This window comes from Mangifera indica, chromosome 14 (genome assembly GCF_011075055.1).
Source record: "Mangifera indica cultivar Alphonso chromosome 14, CATAS_Mindica_2.1, whole genome shotgun sequence".
Taxonomy (NCBI): Eukaryota; Viridiplantae; Streptophyta; class Magnoliopsida; order Sapindales; family Anacardiaceae; genus Mangifera; species Mangifera indica.
The window spans coordinates 3,575,737-3,597,138 of record NC_058150.1 but is presented as its reverse complement, the minus strand read 5'-3'; the positions used below and the strand labels follow the sequence as shown (position 1 = coordinate 3,597,138).

Genomic DNA, 21,402 nt, shown 5'->3' with positions numbered 1-21,402 from the left:
ACACTTATATTCATTTCCACCAAACAAAGAAAACACATACACATACATTAATGAGTTCCAATTTGTAAGTTGGCACAACAAAATCCCCTCAACTTAATTATCTGACTAAATTAGGTGGAACGATTGTGTACACCCAAAGTTTACCGAATTGACATTTTCCCACCAGTTAAATTTAAAAAGTCGATTTTCTTACCCATCATCAAGTTCTATTAATGAAATTTGTTAATTAATTTGCTATGATAGTTAAGAAGATAATGTAATATTTACTAAAGTTGAATAATAGTTTACCTCTAAAATTTTAATAATTTTTTCACCTTTGGTTTATATTAATTTTAGGGTTAATAATTATAAAAATTAAAATTAAAAAAAATCATAGATAACAATGCACAAATTTCTTCCTATTAATAATTAGAGCTTGTTATATATAGTTATATACACACATTTAATACATAATTTATGTACACAGATACAGATAATATATCATTATGTGATTGAATATTGTTTTATTTTTAATTTAAAATCATTCAATTATAAGATGATACATTATCTGTGTACCAAAAATATGTACATATAATTTTATTATAATAATTATGTTCATTAATTGATTGGCATAGATGTAAAATTAAAAATAAAGGTTTATAAAACAAGTTGGAATATAGATTATGATAGGAGTGTTTAAAATTGGTAAATCAAACTGATTTGACAATTTTTTAAACGAAACTAAATTTTTGATTTGAAGAAAATCATAAATTGAAACCAAATTAATTTAAAAATTAATTGATTTTGAATTAAACCAAAAATAATAATTAAGTAAATTGAATTTTTTGAATTAAATTTCAAAGTATTAACCTATTTTATTATATTTTCCTAATTTTTTTGAAAATTTATTTAATATTTTATTAATTTATTTTAAAATCAGTTTGGTTTGATGAACTAATCTTAAAAAATAGACAAATCAGTAACTGATCTAAAAAATCAATTTTTGTGTATCTTTAAACCAATATTCAATCTAATTTTTTAAATAATCTATTTTTTGGTTTGATTTTTAGGTTTTTTATTATCCAAAAATTTTGAATACCCCTAAATTAGGACAGGAACTTAACCGATAGATTTCAAATTGAAGAAGATGGAGACAACAAGACAAGACAACACCTCTCATAGAGTGATATTTAAATAAGATTTGTTCTTTTATATGGATGTAAAATTTAGGGTGATAAGATTATATATCATACATTAGGGGGCTTAAGGTGATTAACTCTAAAAGTAAAACAGAGACCGAACATAGAGGGGATCGCCAGATCTAACACGATGCAAAATTACTGGTATCGTTTGTAACGCGACGTGTCTGTCAACTCCGCCCCTATGCCTCTTCTCTCTTCCTTATATTCTCTCTTTTCTTCTTCTCATTCTCATTTTTGCATCAAATCCATTAACCCTTTTAAAGTTTCTTTCTTTTCCTCTGTTTCTTTTGCTCTCTTCATGGCTCCTGCGTTTGAAGATTCTAACGCTGTTGAGGGCCAGACTCTAGCTTCTTCTTCACCTCAACGTTATTCGAACCATGATGATATATCTCGGAAATCTAAGGTTACCGTGGTGGGGAGTGGAAATTGGGGTAGTGTTGCTGCTAAGCTCATTGCTTCCAACACGCTCAAGGCCACTTCTTTTCATGGTGTGTACAAATCTTTCATTTTCTTTTCTTTTTCATTTTTCTTGTGTGCCAGTATAGGTTGATGACAATCAGACAGTTCTGTTTTTTGCTTTTTGTTTGGTCAAGTTAGTGTATAACAATACTAATCTTGCATGTGGTTGCTCAGTGAGGAAATTGAAGAAAAATATGGCTATGGATTCTTGTGAATATATTTATGGACTATTTTAAATTGTTGTGAGAGTTAATTGATTGAGGGTTTTTGTTTATTGGGGATGATATATTGAGTGCCAATTTAATCGTTCTTTTGGGGAGTTTTTATTGTTTGTTAGTAAGGTAATGGAGGTTTAAATGGAAATGATGTTGAGAGTTTGGATTTTTTATTGAAATTCAGATGAAGTGAGGATGTGGGTTTTTGAAGAGACATTGCCAAGTGGTGAGAAGCTTACGGATGTCATCAATCGAACCAATGTAATGAAGCTAAGAGATTGTTTTATTTGGTTGAACATATATATATATATATATATATATATATATATATATATTTCCACTATTTCCTAGTTTTCAATGTTAAATTTCGTTCGCAGGAAAATGTTAAATATCTCCCCGGAATTAAGCTTGGCAAAAATGTTGTTGCAGATCCAGACCTAGAAAATGCAGGTATTTATTTTCACTTTTGTAAATGTAAAAACGATAATTTCTTTTCTTTAAAGTCCAATGGTGATTATAATTGGGTATTTTACAGTTAAGGATGCAAACATGTTAGTATTTGTGACTCCACATCAATTTATGGAGGGTATTTGCAAGAGCCTTGTTGGGAAAGTAAATGGAGACGTGGAAGCAATTTCCCTCATTAAAGGAATGGAGGTCAAAAGGGAAGGGCCATGCATGATTTCCACGCTCATCTCTGAGCAGCTTGGTATAAATTGCTGTGTGTTGATGGGAGCTAACATTGCTAATGAGGTAATTAATTAATTTTAGAACATGTTTTATCAATAAAAGGTTCACTTGCAAGGTAGGGAAAGCTAACTGGACACTGCTTTTGCAGATTGCTGTCGAGAAGTTCAGTGAAGCAACAGTTGGGTACAGAGAGAACAGAGAGATTGCTGAGCAATGGGTTAAATTATTTAGCACTCCTTATTTTATTGTCACTGCTGTAAGTTTAACAATCATGCTTCTTTGTTGATTATTGCTGATCCAATGAACTAGTTTTTAGTTGAACTGATGTAAGTAGAGCATAACAGGAATTGATTATACACTGACACATATAAGTTATGCAGCTACTATTTACATCAAACAGATAAAGAAACGGTTTGGTTTTAACAATTATATTGAATCTGTAAATAGGTCCAAGATGTGGAAGGAGTCGAACTATGTGGGACCTTGAAGAATGTTGTAGCCCTTGCAGCAGGTGTGCAATAATATTCTTCTTGTTTTGCAGCATTCTTTTGCCCTTTTTTTTCTGGTATAATATCAGATGAGCCATGGTCAAAATTAACTTTTCACATTACAGGTTTTGTGGATGGCCTTGATATGGGAAATAACACCAAGGTATATGCAAATTATTTTGGTAAGTTTGGACGATTGCTTGTGTTTCTTTCTTCCTAATGTGGGTTATTCACCTCAATTACTAGGCTGCAATAATGAGAATTGGTTTAAGAGAGATGAAAGCCTTTTCCAAGCTGTTGTTTTCATCTGTTAAGGATAGCACCTTTTTTGAGAGCTGTGGTGTGGCTGATCTCATCACAACATGCTGTAAGGAAGCATATCAATGTCTTGTTCTTTTAGTAAAATTTTGTTTTGATAATAAATATATCATATGTGGCAGTGGGAGGAAGAAACAGGAAAGTTGCAGAGGCTTTTGCTAAGAATGGTGGAAAAAGGTTTACCTTGATCATTTGGTTGATGGACTTGAGTACAGTTTTGAGTGATCGATTTTAACCTTGCTGTTTCTTATCTGCAGGTCTTTTGATGATCTTGAAGCAGAGATGCTGCAGGGCCAAAAATTACAGGTAAGATGTTTACATTTTTTATTATTACACTGGAAAGTTAATGAGTTTGATATATCAGCTGAGTGGAACTTTTAAACACATGTAACACATATTCAGTTAAGAATAAATTCATATCAGTCTCCAGAATCATTTGGAGTATGTTAGTTAAAAACAAATGTTCTAAAAGTAGCTACCGAAGGTAGTATTATGTTTACCGTGCTATGGCCATAATTGTGACCTTTTACATTAATCTAAAGGGTGTCTCAACTGCAAGAGAGGTTTACGAAGTGTTGAGCCATCGGGGATGGTTAGAGCTATTTCCATTATTTACCACAGTGCATGAGATCAGCGTTGGTCGCCTTCCACCATCAGCCATAGTTGAATACAGCGAGCGCAAACCCAGATTATCTTTAGTGGAAGGCTCTACTCAGTACTATTGATTGACTCTTCCAAGTATAAACCATGCTGCTCTATTTTACATATATAAAGTATAGCTCTCAGAAGAAGCTAGCTTTTCCGTAGTTGCACGCCACGGACAGAAGAGAAGACTAGGCAAAACTTTGGACTGCTAACTTATGCTAAGTTGGCTCTGTGATGATGAGGGATAATCAGAATTGAGATGCAGTCTGTTATAGTTTTTCCCTTTGAAGGCAGTTAAAAGTATAAGCCTTAGTGAAGTTAATTTAACGTATCAAGTCCTTTTTATTGTTTCAAGTATTTTCTCTTGCTCTTAGAAGAAAAATATGATATATATGATGTCAAGCAGAATGCAAAATAATCATCTGATGTTTAAAACCCCCCATGAATTTTTAAATCATGTAATAAAGGTGCAAGTTTTGCCAGTGAAGAGTGTCTAATGTTTCATAACATTCTAAGTGAATAAAGTGGACTTTATCAAGGATTTTGACAAGAGCAGCAATATTCTAGTCTGGGTGAAACCAGATTGCTTCCAAGATTTAATACAACATTACATTATGACATGTATATTCAAAATTAGGTTACATACTGATATGTGATTATATATATATATTCATAGTGGTGGCTGAGATATATGTAACAACTGTTCACTGTAGTGGTTCTTTGAGCACGCTTTACGTTGTGCGACTATTTATAGGGTTCAATTGGAACAAAGTCAAACTCAAAAAATGACTCAAACTATTTTATTTTGATATGTATTGATTAAAATAATATAGTTTTAATTGATTCGTATAAAAATTTTAAGGTTTACAAGTTCAGTGAGTCAAATACTCCTAAAACTCAAATTTGAGTTTAAAAATATTTAACTCTCAAACTTGGTTTAGACGCTTGAGTCAAATTTATTTCAGACACTTTTCAATCGAATTTGTTTTCAAACTCAAATAAACGTGGTTTGAATCCAACTTTAGCTGCTAGAATACAAGAAATAATCATGCAGCTTGAGAAACGAGCCTAACATGCAACAAAGATGGACCAGGATCCAATAAGTTTATTTTTCACCAGGGCACCAAGGTCATGGTTCTTCATTCCGCATAATCTTGATGGGCATTTAAACATGCCTTATAACAAGCCAACCGGGGGATTTCTCTTTCAAAGTGGTCCTTTTCTATACATGGTTATGTTTCACTTTGTATTTGTGATACATTGATAACATGGGTTTACAGGCAGATAAGGCTATCCCATAATAATGTCATACCTTTTCCTCATTTCATGCCATTGCTATTATAGAGATACCACAAGCCAACAATGCAGCCACAAACTCATAATAAATAAATTACAAAAAGAAAGCCAAATACATTCCCCACAACACCAAACCAGTGCAAATTTCTTTCTTCTTCAGTAGTATTACCCATTTCTTATTCTATCCAACCGATCAACGCTTTTTCGGGCTCTTTCCAACTGGTGGTCAATGCTTTTTCGTGATTTATCATGACAGTCCACACTCCGCCGAGATCTTTCAATCTGGTCAAAAGACATTCGCAGTTTTTCAAGCTTGTCAGCATTATTAGAATGGTTTTTCAGTTTTTCAGGTCTTTCTGTGCTAAGTCTTGGCTTCTCTCGCCTGTCTGTACTCTTCCTTGAAACCTCAAAGAAATCAGTGCTCTTCCGAGGCTGTTCAAAGTGGTCTGTGCTTCTCCTGGAACTAAACCTCTGGGAAGGAGATTTCTCTACTGTTGAAATGAATTTCTTGAGATGCCTGATGTACTCGGGGTAGTGCTCTAAATTGCAGTGGCTCCCCCCTTTGAGCCAAAGTGGTTCATATTTCTCCTTACACAGTTCCCAGAGTTGCTTTCCATGGGAACAATCAACAACTTCATCTGAAGTTCCCTGTAAAATGATATGAAATTCTCAAATGTGAAAAATAAAATGGCATAGTAATATGATCAGAACATCCGAGGGATTTTGACAAATAAAAGAACAGTATTACCTTCTACAAACACTATCGACAAGTTATTTCCTATACTTTTTATTCTTAAAATTATGACCTCCAAAATGCAGAAAACTAGTGATATCTGCGTTCTAATGAGGAAACAAATACTATTTTTCAAGGGAATTTGCCAGTCATACTACTGATTCATCCCAACTGAGTGAAGAATGATGTTATCAACATAAATATAATAATCAGAATCCAAAGACATACAAAATATTTCTACAAGAAATCAGAGCAGACAAGTTCTGATAAAATGTGTATGCCAGTACCCACAGGCATGAAATATGAAAAAGTCAGTGAGATCAGCATGGAGCATCATTTCTCCATGTACAAAAAAAAAGCACAGGAATCCCATCCATGGATCATGTGCTTCAATGATGCTATCTCTATCAACTGCTAATACGTTCATGATATATGTATTTTTTTTTTTTCTGGGAAGCACTTAATATATAACCTGCTCTAATTTGTCGATACCACTTTCCTGCAGGAAAAAACTAAGTTATGTTCTAAATAAAGGTCAAATATGCACCTCCTAATTCAAACCTGTGTTCACCTCCCTTGGGATAATGAATGCAGTATTAGATGCATGTTTTTTTTTTTTTTTCCAAACAGAAATTTACAAGAAACTAAAATGACATCTATCTTCTTCTTTGGATTGGATTTGAGATACTTACATGAATAATGCACCTTATGACAGCCTATGAAAAGCTATTTTATATTCAAAAGGAAAGGACAAGATATTCCCATCAGCGGTTTACATCTGCTGATTTTCATGCTTTACCCATAAGAGAAGTACCACACAAACATGAATGGTGAAAAAATCCATGAGAAATTAAATTAAGAGCATGTCAAATACAAAATTTAAATCAAAATATTATAAAGAAATATATGCCCATGTAAGGATCAAAATGGATAATGTCAGGAAGACTCAAACATCTTACATTGGGTAAAAAATATTATAGAATAGAATACTCACATGAATGATAAGAACGGGACAATTTACAAGCGGAATCTTGTCAATATTCTACAAACAAACAACAAGAGATAACATACAAGTGTTAATAAGAAAACAATTCATTTATCAATTAAATAGAATGCAAAAAGGAAATAAACCAAAACTGAGAGTCATGCTACCTTATAAATGTCAAACCAGTATGTACGCTTTACAGGATACATGACTCTTAAGCCAGAAAGTATGGGACTATGCAGAACAACAGCCTTTAACTGAGGCAATCGAGTGGCAAGATCCAAAGTAGGGCCACTTCCAACAGATTGGCCATAAAGGATGATATCTTCCGGCTTTGTACCATAACTTTCCTCAAGGCACTTATATGCAGCTTCAATATCGGCATAAGTGTGTTGCTCACTTGCCTGCAGTTTATGAAAGCTATGAATATTACGTGATCCTCTTAACACTCAGCTATTATCACCACATAACTCTAATAACAATTTTCCGCTTTTGTTCTTTTAAAATCAGCAACAAACCTTTCCAGTTGATTGCCCATAACCAGAATAGTCATATCTGCACACAGACACATAAGCAAATAAGAGAGTTGCTAATTTCATGCTCAATTAATCACCATATGAATAATTGAATATTTGTTTCTGTATCCGAGAACTATTAACATTAATATGATTACAGTATGCATAAGGAGGCTTATATCCAAAACAGAAGCAATCATCATCGTTGGAGATGAATTAACCAGGTGAATCTATTAAATTGACGATATAAACAGAATGAGCATGCTTATCTTATGCCTTCAGCCTAGTCTCTTATTATGAGACCAAACCTCAGCAGCCTAGCAAATTTTCCTCTTCATTACATCAAGTGACCTATCAATAATCTACAATTAGATATGTATACCAAAATACTTCAGGATTTTCTTGTTGAACCAGGATGCTAAAGAGGATCATAGCATAACCAAGAATGAAACTAAGAAAACTTCCATATTCAACCAACTTACAATGATCGCAGCTAAAATCAGTCATTGTAGACGTCTGGTAAACTAAAAAGAAAGAAATAACCATTATCACTCTCGAAATTCCAACAAAATCTTATCCGCTAGAGACACCAAAACCCAGATGCCAGAACTAAAAAAACAGTACAGATCAACAAAAACATCAAGGTTCCTAAGCCTCAGAATTACAAAAAAGGAAACGCAGAAAAGCACCAGATTAAAAAAAAAAAAAGATAAAGCAGAGTGAAAACAGAGTACCCCATGAGATTAACCCTCAAGTGGATGCTTAATTCGATGAATAGCTCATACATCTGACCCAGATCGGCAGCGTTTCCATGAGAATACAACAAAGTTGAGCTAGCCATGGGATACCTTATATACATTGCCACTATCTCAGTGCCTTTTCTAGTTGGTAACTTCAGGATTTCAACATTTTCACGGTGTGGAAACGGACTGAGAAGCAAGAGACCAGTAAGGGCATCTGTGGTGAGCTTGTATGTAGGTGGGTTGGGTGGAAAAAAAGCAAACTTTGCCGCCATCGATGAAGTAACCCCACCCATATCAACTTCTTGCTCTGTTTTAGGTAGCTCTAGTTTGTTTGTTTTTTTGGGTTTTGGGTTCTGAAATATTCAGATTAACATTTTTTTCCTTTAATTAATTAATTAATTAATATTCCTATTTCTCTTATTCGTTTTTCCCAGATCCTTGAACTTTTTAAGAGGGAGAGGAGGAGATAGAAAGTGAAAGAGAGAGAGAGGATCTTGTACTTGTAGACTTGTAGTGGCTAATAAGTTATTAAGGTAGTTTCAGATGGAAAGAAGAGACTTATTGTTAGGGGCTTGGCCACAACCAGAGAAAAAGCCAGATGATGTGTAGGGACTAGGGACATTTAAATCAGACAGAGAAATTTTTTATATCGAATGTACTAATACCTAACTCACTGTATATCGACTCCATGTGAAGATTGTGACTTCAGGATTCATGAGCCATTTTGATTTGACTTAAGTTGTGACACATGAAAGAGATATTATATATATATATATATTAAGTTATAAAATTTAAAAATAAAATTATAATAAACTTTGTGATCCAAAGAGAATGCTTGGGTGTCAGACCATCAGGATGAATAAATGAATTGTATGGAAGATAGATGAATTTGTTTGTCCAAATATAGTCTTCAAGTGAACTTGAAAGCCAGCTGGGGAAGATGAAGGCTCTTTAAACCTTGGGAGTATAATTTTGTACAAGAACTATGCATCTACTTAACTCAAATGAATGGACACAGGTGTTAGAAGTATGGAATCATCCCACTTTGTATTCTTTATTCTTACCATCCCCATCACTCTTGCGAGTTTTTCTAAACAATTTCTTTGGCTTTGCTCTAAGTATATCAGTGCTCATTCCAAGAAAAAAGATCAAATTCTTTTGTTATGTAGAGAGTTGTTTAATTTAGATATCATCGTATTTTCGAACCATGTATATCTTTCTTTGTAAATGTCTTTTTTTTTTTAATGAATAACAGAAAAGAAAATGCACGTTAATGGTAGACTAAACAAACATTTTTAAGCTTTTAAGCCACGATCCTGACCAATCCCTAGGGGTGGATTCAAACTAGTTCAAGCCTGAACATTCCGTGGCTCAAATTCGGTTCAAATAAAAAATTATTCGATTTGAATAAAAAATAATTTTGTTTGATTTGATTTAAACTCGATTCGAATTAATGATTTAAATTCGTGATTTGATTCAGCTTAAATTCATAGTTTGAATCCATGAGTTGAGTTCATGAGTCATTGACAAAATGATATCATTTTATCTAAATAATATGTAAAATCATTGATTTGAACTATGAATCCAAATTGGACCGAACTATGAATTTGAACTATTGAATCAAATTATGAATTTAAATAGAACAAATTTGAACTATCAATTCAAACCTTGAATCCGAATCGAATTTTGAGTTAAACACCTTCTATCTCAAATTTGGTTCAAATTTAAATAAATCGAATTCCAATTAAGCAAAACTGAAGCAAGCTAACTTCCTAGACCGAACTTGCTTGGACCGGAGCCAGCCCTACCAATCCTTATGTATCTCGAGAACATCACACAGAAAGGCAATTCTGATAAGTGATCTTGCCCAGAAAGCGATAACAGTGGCTAAACAGTAGCAGCAGAGTTCTTGGGTTAAAGTGCTCCAACATCACCATAATGAATTATAATTATTATTATTATATGTCATGTCTCACAAATCACAATACCAAAAATATTGAGATAAATCAGAAAGAAATCAATGTACGCATGAACATTCAATATATATTTGCTGAACAGAACAAGATCAATACACATTTGTTATTACAATGATTCTATTCTGATTAGATGACAAAGTAAAATGCGAACAAATCCAGATGATATGATATCAAAGTCATCATCAGCCAAGTTAATAAAACTCCTGCTATTCTGACATCCCCAGATAATCAGAGTGAAAAAGTTCTGATGACAAATCTCTAAAACTGGATGGCTCATAATAAATTGTGACTTGGTCATAACTAATTACATTAATGTTCTTCTGGTCTAGAAATGCTGCAAGTGGGGCAGATTAATGGCAGGCCCTGCCCTACAAGCAACAAATGCAACATATCAGCCACACCTTCTGGACCCAAATGTCAGGTAAAAGATTGGAATCAAGGTCACATTACAAAGACTCAATGACTTGATTGCAACTAATAAAATTGAAAGGAGTAGGAAATATGAAACCAAAAACAGAATATTGGGGGTGTTTGTATCATGATGGGGTCCATAATATTAAGCAAATGAAAAAGAAAGAAAGAGTTGGGTCATACTAAATTTAGCTATCCTCTTGATATTAAAATGGGATGATGAGATATGTACCTTGCCAGCAGTGGAAATGGTAAACAAATGACTCAGAATTCTACATCCTAAACTTCAAAATTTTGTGGTTCATGTAGTTCTAGGAAGAAGAAGCAACGTAAATTTATTCAGAAATGTGGCAACGGGGAGTCTAACAACTGTTCCTGTAACTGTCAAGGGGCATGCCAATGGTCTTCCCAATTCCCATTGTACAAACACAAGGTTTTTAATTTATCCAGCCACAAGCAAACCAAACCTCTGAAAAAGTTTACCAACTAGAATTCTCTTCTGATTTCTGTGGTTCTATTTCCTCTGAGCATGCTCCCTGCAGATCAAATGTATCATGTGAACGCAATCAGTAGTTCAATTTATGCCCAACAACATATGACAGCCAAAGATGCCTGCTCCAGGATACAGCAGAAGAGTACAAATTTTCAAAATTCTCTGCCGGCCAAATTCTAGCAGAGCTTACAATAATTGAGGGTGGCCAGTGGGTAGTATGGTGCCTGGTCAACATCAAGCATGAGTAATTTTGACTTTATTAAGAAGAGAGGCTGTACTCTTCATGAATTCCAGTGGTACTCAAATCGAGACCAAAAAGAAAAAGAAAAAGAAGAAAATATTATACATAGCAACATAGTCACAAAGTGACCTGGGTGATTTTAAATAAAACATATGGATTGTTCAACCATGCTTCCCTGGCATAATGAAAGCTGAACGAGTTGTCTTACAGACATACTGACATGGCAAATAGTTACATTAAACTCGATAGAACTCTCCTTTCTTTTTGTAAGACAGCTCACTTCACCAGAAGCATTTTCTACTGACTTCCTCTTGTACTCCAATCCGATACATTACTGACCCGATATAAAGATTATTTACTTTTACTGGATCCAATCTAGATGGAAATGCTTCTTCAATCCATGCGATACTCTTGGTGCAAGTTCACAAATAGGTTCTGCGGCCCATCTTAGTTCCCAAATTATCACAGCATTCATAGATTTTGAAGCATCCACAGATACATTCAAATTAAAACGGATTGATACACTTCATTTTTGAACTAAAACTAAAATTCACAAAACATAAGCACATACTAAGTCACTTAATCTAACACTAGTCTAATAGATGAAGTGACTATGCTCATCAAAAAAAGCCTTTTGCTTATTGACAACAGTTATATAGCACTGTGATCTCTCTAATCAGACAATAACTTCTTTTTATTTCACATATTTTGTATCTTATATAAAATTATAAGTATTACGACAACGAAAAATTCCCATATCTTAACAAAGTAGAGTCTTACTTTGAAACAACAGATCCAAATATTCCAAAGTTGAAGAACCATTACTAGATTCCTTAATAAACATAATGCCGCTATTGCTTAATTTTGCTACATACTCCTGGTAGCAATAATTAAAATTAAAGGCAATATCAAGAGAACACATGTCAGCAATACTAATTTTATGTAATACAAGCATGTGTACTCTAGCCAGTTATACCACTGATCCACAAAGATAATAAACATACATGCGCACACACACAAATATATATGTATGTATAAACAAGTAACCTTCCATGAAAATGACCATGAAGAATCATTCTTGACTTGGACCTAAGGTTTCTGCAAAGTATCTGCCCTCTAGTCTCCCTTGTTATAAGATCCACTCACAAGAATTCTAAATTGGCAACTGATAACCACAATTATACACGGAGTTTTTTAAACTGTTCTTAATTCTAGTCAAACCTATATATGATAGATTTGTTAAAGAAATAGGAGCCATTAAAAGGATAGGAGGTTTTTAATTTTCTAAAGAAGGCACTGTAACTCATCAAAATTCACTCTTCCATCAGAAGAAACTAAGGAAATTCATGATTGACAAGAGAGAGAGAGAGAAAAAAGAAAAAAGAAATGAACTCTTGACTCAATTGGTTACAAGTTAAAACCAAAGGCTTTTACTACTCAACTAATCAAGACTTATACTCTTGCATGCAAGGGTTTGCAGAATTCTGTCTTTTAGAGAATTCACTTGGCACGAAATTTGAAAAAAAAAGGGAGAATTTATCAACTCTTACATGCGAGAGTTTAAGTCTGCAATTCTATTCCACACTTGAGAATAATGGACCACAGAGGGCTCATATACATGGTAATCAGAAGTCAGAGAGCAACCCAACATTTAACCCAAGTACCACAGACAAAAAAGTTTGTGGGCTCAATGCACAGATCATCTTAGAAATGATAACTAGTAAATGCCAGAAAGGATGTGAGAATTTTTTAGCAAACCGTAATTATATTTACATAAGGAAGCATCAATCCTGCTCACATGTCGAGAAATATGTAAAGACTGTGTTTTCAAATTCCACTATGCCCGCATTAATTCCCTAACACAAAAACAATCATGACAGTATCCAACCTAAAATATTTAAAGCAAGAATTTTGTACACTGGCACTCACTTTTAATCAAGCAATGTAAGAAAACTATGTAATAAATTTTTTTGTAAACAAATCATCGTTCTGATATCCAAAAAAATTTATTCATTCTGGAAGCAAAATGTTAGTCTGTTACACAGCAGCATAACTTAGAACAGCAAAATTGAACATATTAACTAATAAAAGTAACCCCAAAAAAAAACCGATTTAAGCTTTGTACAATCTCTTCACTCCATGGAGAGAAACTTTTGAATCTAAAATGGAAAATTTAAACATTAGAAAAAACTTGGATTATCAAACCTAAGTCTGTCTCCTAAGACGTTTCCTCAGCTTCTTGTACTTGTGCTTGTTCATCTTCTTCTTCCTCTTCTTCTTTACACTATCAGCGTACACCGTCCTTGACCCATCATCCGAAACCTCGTTTTCGGGCTCGGAATGGATCACCCCAGATGATAAAATCGAGTCTCGATACAACCCAAATGGAAAGCTGGGGTAAAAGAGGGAGGAGTTAAAATGGGTGAAGCTCTCTGCTGTTTGCGGTGAATGGTGATGATGATCTGGTTTGGTGTCGATGTGGGTTTGATGATTAAGAAGTAGCGGAGGGGTTAAGAGAGTATGTGATTGCTGGGCGTGTAAAGAAGTAATGAGTCTCGTTGGCGTTGGCTTTTTGAGGAGTTTTTGAAGACATGAAGCCATTGAAGTAGAAAAGGTTCTCCAAGGCTTCTGCGTTTCACCGGCAGAGTGTCTGCACGGTGTAGAGACCTTTTTGACTCGTTTACTCCCACCACCTTCCTAATTCACATACGATACAAAAATATGGTAAAAGGAAAATAAATCTCCACTTCTATTTTCAAGTTTTGTTGAGATCAGGATTATATATATTTATTTTAAATATATATATATAAATATATATTTATATGATATTATATAATTAAATAATAATTTATTATTAATTTATAATTAATTAATTATATGATAATATATATTAAATATATATTTATTTATATATTTAAAATAAATATATATAATTTTATTATTTTTAAAAAGTCAAACAATTATCTCCCACCTAAAGTTACTTAAAAAAAAAAATTTAAGTTTCAAAAGTGAGACTCCCATTTGTTATTCACTTTATAAAATTAAAAGATAATAAATTTATTTTATATAAATTTTTTACTCTATTTTTTATTTTTCGAAGAAAGTATGTTTAAAAATAAATTATAATTTTTGAAAATGATAAGGTAATAATAAAAATTTCATGAGTTTTAAAAATTCAGAAAGTTCGTTGGTGATTTTGTAATTTTTAAAATTTTAATATTTCTTTTTGCAATTTCATAAATAATAGTTATATCTCAAAAAATTGAACAAAACATAATATTTTAAGTTTAGTAAGAGTTTTATTCTTTTTATATATCTAAATGATAAATTTTTAAATGGTAAAGATATATTAATAATTTAATATGTATATTAACTATTAATAATAGTTTTATAATATCAATAAAAGGCAAAATATTCTTTTTAAAAAAATCAAATAAAATTCAGAGATAGAAATAGATAAAGTGTGAAAATTTTGTTTTTTTTTTTTTAACTTAGAAAATAAAAATTTATCATTTGATCAAACCTTGATAATAAGAAAAAGTCATTTGGTATTTTTTAAAATTAATATTTAAAATTAAATATTAACCCTAACAGAAAATATATGGGTGAGTCTAAACAGATTAACTTTAGGTAGATGTTTGAGTTTTTCATCAGACGTAAATATACGTTTGAGATACAGCTAAAAAATAGGTGGGAAATAGTTCTTCTCCCTTTTTTAAATTAAATATTAAGTTATAAAAAGTTCTATCTTGGATTGTAGTTTAATTTTATCTAATTTACTTCGTCTTTTTTGTGTTGGGCATTACCCTTACGTATGTGCTTAGATATAAGGAAAAAAGATTGTCTAATTTGTTGTTAAAGTTTATTAAATACGAACTGTAATTATATCTTAAATATTGGTCTATATGGGAAATACATTTAATTTAAAAATATAATCTAAAATATAATTTAATCTATATAAGAATGGAACCCTAACAAATCCAATGTTTTCGTCTCTTATTCGTTGTCAACTAGATGAATCCGACATCTTCGATAATGGATCCAAGATAAAAAAGGTCAAAGGGAAACCATCAACGATACAAAAGAGAGGTTATGACCAAATTCTTGTTGCCTAAGAAGAATAAGTTGAAAATAAAATTCTAGAAGAGAAAACGTTATTTTTCAAAACTTAGTTTTGAAAAAAATTATTGATTTTTTAAATTATAAAAAAAATGAAATAAAATTTTTATTACTTTTAATATATTATTAATTAAATAATGATTTTATTTCTAAAATTAATTTATTAAGTTAATTTTAACAATTTATGAATTTAAATTTAATTTTTTAATAATTAATAATATCATTTTGGGATTTCAATAATAAATCTTACGTGCTAATAAGTCTTTTTGAGCTTTGTTAAAATATTATTGCATTTAATTAAGTTATGGTGGGCTTAGTGTTCATTAATGATTACTTTTGCACTTTTAACTATAATTAATATCCTAATTTAAACGAAGTGTTTATATGGATGCCCCGAGCAAGATGGAACTACAGACTTTGCATTGAACCATAGGACCTGTTGCCTTGTGGTCAGCTTTCAAACATTCACAACAAAAACATAGAATAGGATTATTATTGCTGATTAAGACTAATTGATTACAACATAAATCACTTAATTTTATTTAAAAATGTCCAAATTAGGCCCTGGAAGGCCACTGACATTACAGATCACACAGGAATTTTATTACATTGCACCATGAAAACACACGCAAAACAAAACCCATATAAATTCATCATGGTTTGGAGGCCGTGTTGATAGATAGAAAAGCTAATTATAATCTGAAAGCGCGCCACATCGATTAGCGCAGTGAGCTTGAGAATGAGCCTGGAACTTGATCATCATGGCAGCAGCCGAAAGTTGTGAATTTCTCCATCACTCGCTGGCACTCAGGGCAAGTCATGCTGTGTGGAGTTCTTCCAAAATGACTCGAGAACTCAAAGCGGCAGCATGGGTGGCCAACGCCGTGAAGCTTCTGATGATGCTCCTTGAAGGAGACATCAAAGCCTTTAACTGGTATGTGTTCCTTCCAGATATCATACTCCAATAATGTCGGCAGAATGATGGTGCCATGTCCGTTTACTATTACCTGTGAGCCTTTGCTCAGCACAGCCCATCCGCCGTCTCTGTCGTAGCTCAGCAGTTTCTTGATTTCTTGCATCATGGGGTCCAGGCTATCGGCTTTGCCCAGTTGAATCTTGGAGAATAGCATGCTCTCGAGACGGGTCCAGAAGAACCATACCATTGTATGGTCTTGCCAAAAGTGGCTCAGCTTTTCAACTTGGATGCTTGCTGTGATTCGTCGCACTTGTTCTCTCTTGGTGCTTTTCCCCACATACACCATCTCCAAAGGAATGCTTGCAGCTGTTGCTACTGAGCGTGCAGCTTTTGTGAATTTGCGTATCCATTCTAGATCATCTCCTCCATACAAGAAAATGTATTTTCCTTCTCTAATCTGAACAAAACAGGATCATCCCATTTCATGTGAGTAGATGATTAACTGTATGATATTATTGAAGGGTTGATTGAATAAGAAGTTGGAATTTACCCATCCGAGAATCTCTAGATCAATGCCATCAACAAGAAGCTCAAGCCTCCAGATCTCTTCCTTCCAGAGAGCTTCTTCTCTTGTGCTAGTGAAAGGGAAGGCATTGATTCCCCAAATCCACATCATGTGAATTGCATTTGGGCTGACCACCTTTCCTTGAGGGTCTAGCACCACTAGAATTGGCCTGTTCTTGAAGTGCCAGACTTCCTTGATGAACTTGATCACTGCTTTCTCTATCAGGCTTGGATGGTGCACTGTGTACCATGGCATCGAAGCCTGTAGGGCCTCAAATTGCTTTTGCATTGTCTCATTCCACTTGACTGATTCATCCACAATTGGTATCCAAACAACCTCAGAATGACTCTCTAGCCTGCCTGCCTGCTGCCTTGACTCGAGATAAATTTGCTCCAGAATAGAAAGCTCTTCGTGGGAGAAGTCTAGGCTAGAAATGAGCAGCAATACATTCCTCCTCCGTAGCACATCAATGCTAACCTGTATATCACATAAAAGATATCAAAACTGCTGGTGGTTAAGATTTAAATATTAGTAATATGGTCTATGATATGTGGGAAGAGCAAACCCTCTTCTTAGAAGCGCCATCAACAAGTGGCAGCAAATCATCCTTGGCATAGATTAAGGCCCTTAGGATCTTCATGTTGTCAACATGGATTGTTTCGAAGAGATGCAGAAGCATTTGAAATGCTTCAAGACTTCTCTTTTCATCTGTAGTAACCAACAATTTTATATCAAATCAAATAAGCAGGCACAGTTTCATAGGGGGCATGCTTCAATAAAACAAACTTAGTTAAAGAGGGCTGATCAACCTATGTATTGGTAGCATGTAACCAGCTGCTTCGTAAGATGTTCATATATGGTCTTTAGTTTGTGAGCCAAGGTGGATAACTCCCATGCTTCCGTGGTTGATACTGCGACCCTGAAATCAGTGCAGCAGAGCATCAAATACAACTTAAATTGCCCGCTTAAATGAAACTTGTCTGATGATATGAGCATTAATGGATATATTGGGAAGGAAAGAAATTGTACTCATGGCCCAAGCTAGTGAGCATAGTGATCTGCGTTGCGCAAGCCACCACACTCCTTATGGTCCAATAGACAGCGATTGGGATATGGGCCATGGCGGTGGAAAATGCAGCTACATCCGGTTGAATGTAGGCGGATGGTAGCTCCTTGAACTGAATGACGCACTTTGTCACATCCATCATGGCCTTGATCAGATTGTTAAGCGCATCAAACCGTGATTTTAGTTGACCAGTGTGCTCCATTATGGAAGGCAATTGCTTCAAGATTGCCATTGATTTGGCTAGTTGGTTTGTTGAGTAGATCTGGGCAAGAAGCCAGAATTCTCCATAGTTTAGAGCAAAAGCTGCCAGGGTGAGCACCAACTTAGCATCCCAAGAGTAGGTTGCCAGCAGGTTGAATAGAGAGACTGTTGTTGCATGCGCATCTGAACCTCCTAAAGCCTTGTATGCTATCTGAAAATTCACATAGAAACTGTATGTTTCAATGAAAAGATACAAAATAGAACAAGCTAGTGATTATGCGTTTTATCATTTCAAATACCTCGCAGGAAATCCTGTCAATCGTATATGATATTGCATCAACCATGGCTATCAAACCAGCTTGCTGGGTCTTGTCCTCAATCTCCATTTGTACCTGAGCACCCTTCAATGAACCACAACAGATTAGCCAAGAAAGAAAGTAGAAATATCAGCAACATCAAACACATATAAAGCAATTTCATATCACCTCAGGGGTTTCAACTTGAAAGGTGGCCCGGTTGAGGATGTCTTGAACGAGAAAGAAAAGGGGTTTAACATCAACCTCTCTTCCATCAGGGGTGTGAGTTGCTATGATTTGCTTCATCATGATATTGTCATCGGACATAGCCACCATGCCCCGGCCGCCCTTGATGAGCTGCTGGGTGGGACCAGAGCTTGATGACCAGTAAGCCATGTTAAGTTATGCAGAAGGTAAGATTTGAACCGAAGTTGGAAGGAAAATTGGGTTGTGTGGTTTGTTTGCAATATGTGTTGAGGTATATATAGCCATCAGCAATGGAATCCAGGGATGTTGAATCAACTTCTTTGCTTCCAGTCCAATCAAAATGTTGGATCGTTGAGAGGAAGCCTGGCTTCTGTTATCCTTTCTTCCTTCTCACTTTTCTAGTGAATCTAGAGACCCCGAAATTTTGATTCAGAAGGTTTAAAACTTCAAATACGGTCCAATTCTTTGATCAAGAGAATAAAATTATTAACTTTTAATACCTTTTTTTCAATCTTGTTGAAGATTTTGGGTCGTTTCCTGGTTAACAATACTTTGTAATTTTACTAAGATTAAGTAGCCATTTCCTAATGGGATTGCATGTCTTCGATACCCTATAAATATAAGATATTGAAACTGAAGTTAGCTCATGAGAGTGAATTATGTACGGGTGTCATCAAGTTTGTCAACATGCAACCGTTTCAAATATTGTCTTTTGCCTAATTGGTGATTTATTTTACATATTGTTAATTTTGATATTTGTTATGCTTCCACGAATTTTTCAATAAATAGTATTAAAGTGTTTAATGCCGATGCAAGAAGAGAATTGTTTCAAGATTTATGCACACTACAAAATTTGATGACATCAAAGTCTAGATTATAGATAAAAAGATTCTTATTATTTTATTATCGTAATAAAATTGTGTTTTGATAATACTATTTGAAATTAGATAAAACTAAGATATAATTATAAATGTATAAGTGTTCGAATGTTATTTTCATAATATTTGTTACCGGTGCGAAGAACTCGTTAAATTAAAGATTTGTCAAGAATTTTAGCTCAATTTTTTTCTTTTGGCTTCCGACATAAAATCTTGAGAATGAAGTTAGTTTTTGCAAATTTAAAAACAATTCTAATAAAGATTCAAATAAACATATTTTGGTGAAAGCACAGTGTAACTTTTTGGATCAAAATCCTGTCCTTGCAAAAATTTTATACGAAGAAATAAGGCTTCGATCCGAGAGAAGTACTAACAAAGAAAAACTAGTAAATGTAAGTACTTCAGATAAAGAAATGGGTAATAAAAGAGGGAATATACAATATCAGTGTCACATTTGAATAAGATGGTTTTATAGGATACGCAGGCACAAGTGAGAAACAAGAAGAAGGCACCGATGTTCTTTGCTTCCTTGCTTGATTCCCATTTTTAGCTTGTGCTCGCAATTGGGATTCTTTTTTGTTCTTTTGATAAAGCAAAAGAGTGAACAGGGAGTAAAATGGAAGATTTGATTCCTTGCTTTAGTTTCAGAAAATACGAAATGTATCATGGCATGGACGCCATATCTAGCAAGGAATAACTCGAATTCAGTTTAACAATTTGTCTCCTGCCAGCGTTACTGAAATACACAGATAAATCTATCTCCTGTCTGGGCTTTTATGCCATCACCAGTCAAAGGGCTCCAGGCTGTGGATGGCATCAACAGTTTAGGATCTTTACTTTCAAACTTTATTCCTTTATACTTTCTTACAGCTAAAGGGCTCCAGCACCTTCCTTCTGGTGCAGTGGTACCATTAACGGGTAGTAGCTACTTCAGTTGATCATGCAGTGCCAGCAGAAACCCACCATTGTGGTGGAACCTTTAGCAAACAAAGCCCATCCATTTTCACTGTTATCATGGCTGAGCAATGTGGAAATTTCGTGCATTATTGGATAATTTTTTACAGTTTTGAGAATCTTGTCTTTGGAGCGCTGCATGCTCTCGAGCCTAACCCAGAAGTGCAAATTGAGGTTGAGTTTAGTGGCCGAGTTTCTCCACAGCTATAGTTGCAGTGTTCCTACCAACACTGTCATTTGGATTGCTCTTTCCCCGTAAACCATTCCCAGGGAGATACCTGCTTCTTCAGCAGCATGATGTGCAGTTTTTATAAATTTTCGGATTCATTTTTATGTCCGCTCCTCCATACTGGCAAATGTGTCTTCCTTCCAATCAATCAAGAAATTTCAAACATTTAGTGATATATTATAAGGTCCTTCTCTTATCACACATTAAGCCATTGGTTCAGCACTAATGTCCTCTCAATCAAGCCAACCGAGGAGTAAATTAGCCAAACCACCAAAACCAAAGAGTAAACTAGCCAAACTGCTAAACCTCCCCTTATCTAAGGATGTAGGAAATGAGATTTTTTTCAATGTTGGAACTAGAATCACATAAACCAAATAGAAGAAGAAGGGTTCAAAGTCAAGGGCAAAAAACATCTTGTGTGCAAGTTAAAGATGAGTTTGCATGGCCTCGAAAAACCATCAAGACAATAATACAAGAAAAGCAAACCTTGGGTGGATCTAGTGATTTCATCAAACCTTGGGTGGGACAAAAAAATTGGCTAAAAATAAATACCATAATTAGAGAAAATCTACAGAAATAATT

At 34.1% G+C, this 21,402-nt stretch overlaps 3 protein-coding genes across 4 annotated transcripts; 1 reads left to right on the top strand and 2 right to left on the bottom strand.

Annotated features, from left to right (window-relative positions):
• Positions 1–1,289: 1,289 nt before the first annotated feature.
• LOC123195487 (glycerol-3-phosphate dehydrogenase [NAD(+)]-like) lies at positions 1,290–4,478 on the top strand. Its single transcript, XM_044609210.1, has 11 exons — positions 1,290–1,669; positions 2,040–2,116; positions 2,233–2,305; positions 2,391–2,608; positions 2,694–2,801; positions 2,993–3,056; positions 3,159–3,196; positions 3,280–3,400; positions 3,474–3,528; positions 3,609–3,657; positions 3,894–4,478. The coding sequence occupies exons 1-11, from the start codon at positions 1,363–1,365 to the stop codon at positions 4,074–4,076; spliced, it is 1,293 nt and encodes a 430-aa protein (XP_044465145.1). The 5' UTR covers positions 1,290–1,362; the 3' UTR covers positions 4,077–4,478.
• A 716-nt stretch (positions 4,479–5,194) lies between these two features.
• On the bottom strand, positions 5,195–8,874 carry LOC123196982 (alpha/beta hydrolase domain-containing protein 17C-like). The gene is made up of 5 exons (XM_044611147.1): positions 8,260–8,874; positions 7,529–7,565; positions 7,178–7,414; positions 7,020–7,067; positions 5,195–5,940 (listed from the first exon to the last, which is right to left on the bottom strand). Exons 1-5 carry the CDS (start codon positions 8,559–8,561, stop codon positions 5,458–5,460), a joined length of 1,107 nt encoding a protein of 368 aa, XP_044467082.1. The 5' UTR covers positions 8,562–8,874; the 3' UTR covers positions 5,195–5,457.
• A 7,098-nt stretch (positions 8,875–15,972) lies between these two features.
• Positions 15,973–19,016, bottom strand: LOC123195853 (protein SIEVE ELEMENT OCCLUSION B). 2 transcript variants are annotated; one of them, XM_044609715.1, is made up of 7 exons: positions 18,742–19,016; positions 18,556–18,657; positions 18,019–18,467; positions 17,799–17,908; positions 17,555–17,697; positions 16,975–17,466; positions 15,973–16,881 (listed from the first exon to the last, which is right to left on the bottom strand). In XM_044609715.1, the coding sequence occupies exons 1-7, from the start codon at positions 18,946–18,948 to the stop codon at positions 16,228–16,230; spliced, it is 2,157 nt and encodes a 718-aa protein (XP_044465650.1). In that variant the 5' UTR covers positions 18,949–19,016; the 3' UTR covers positions 15,973–16,227. The 2 variants fall into 2 exon arrangements, with proteins under 2 accessions (XP_044465650.1, XP_044465651.1); XM_044609716.1 differs by having other exon boundaries at positions 18,556–18,648.
• Between the last annotated feature and the right edge of the window lie 2,386 nt (positions 19,017–21,402).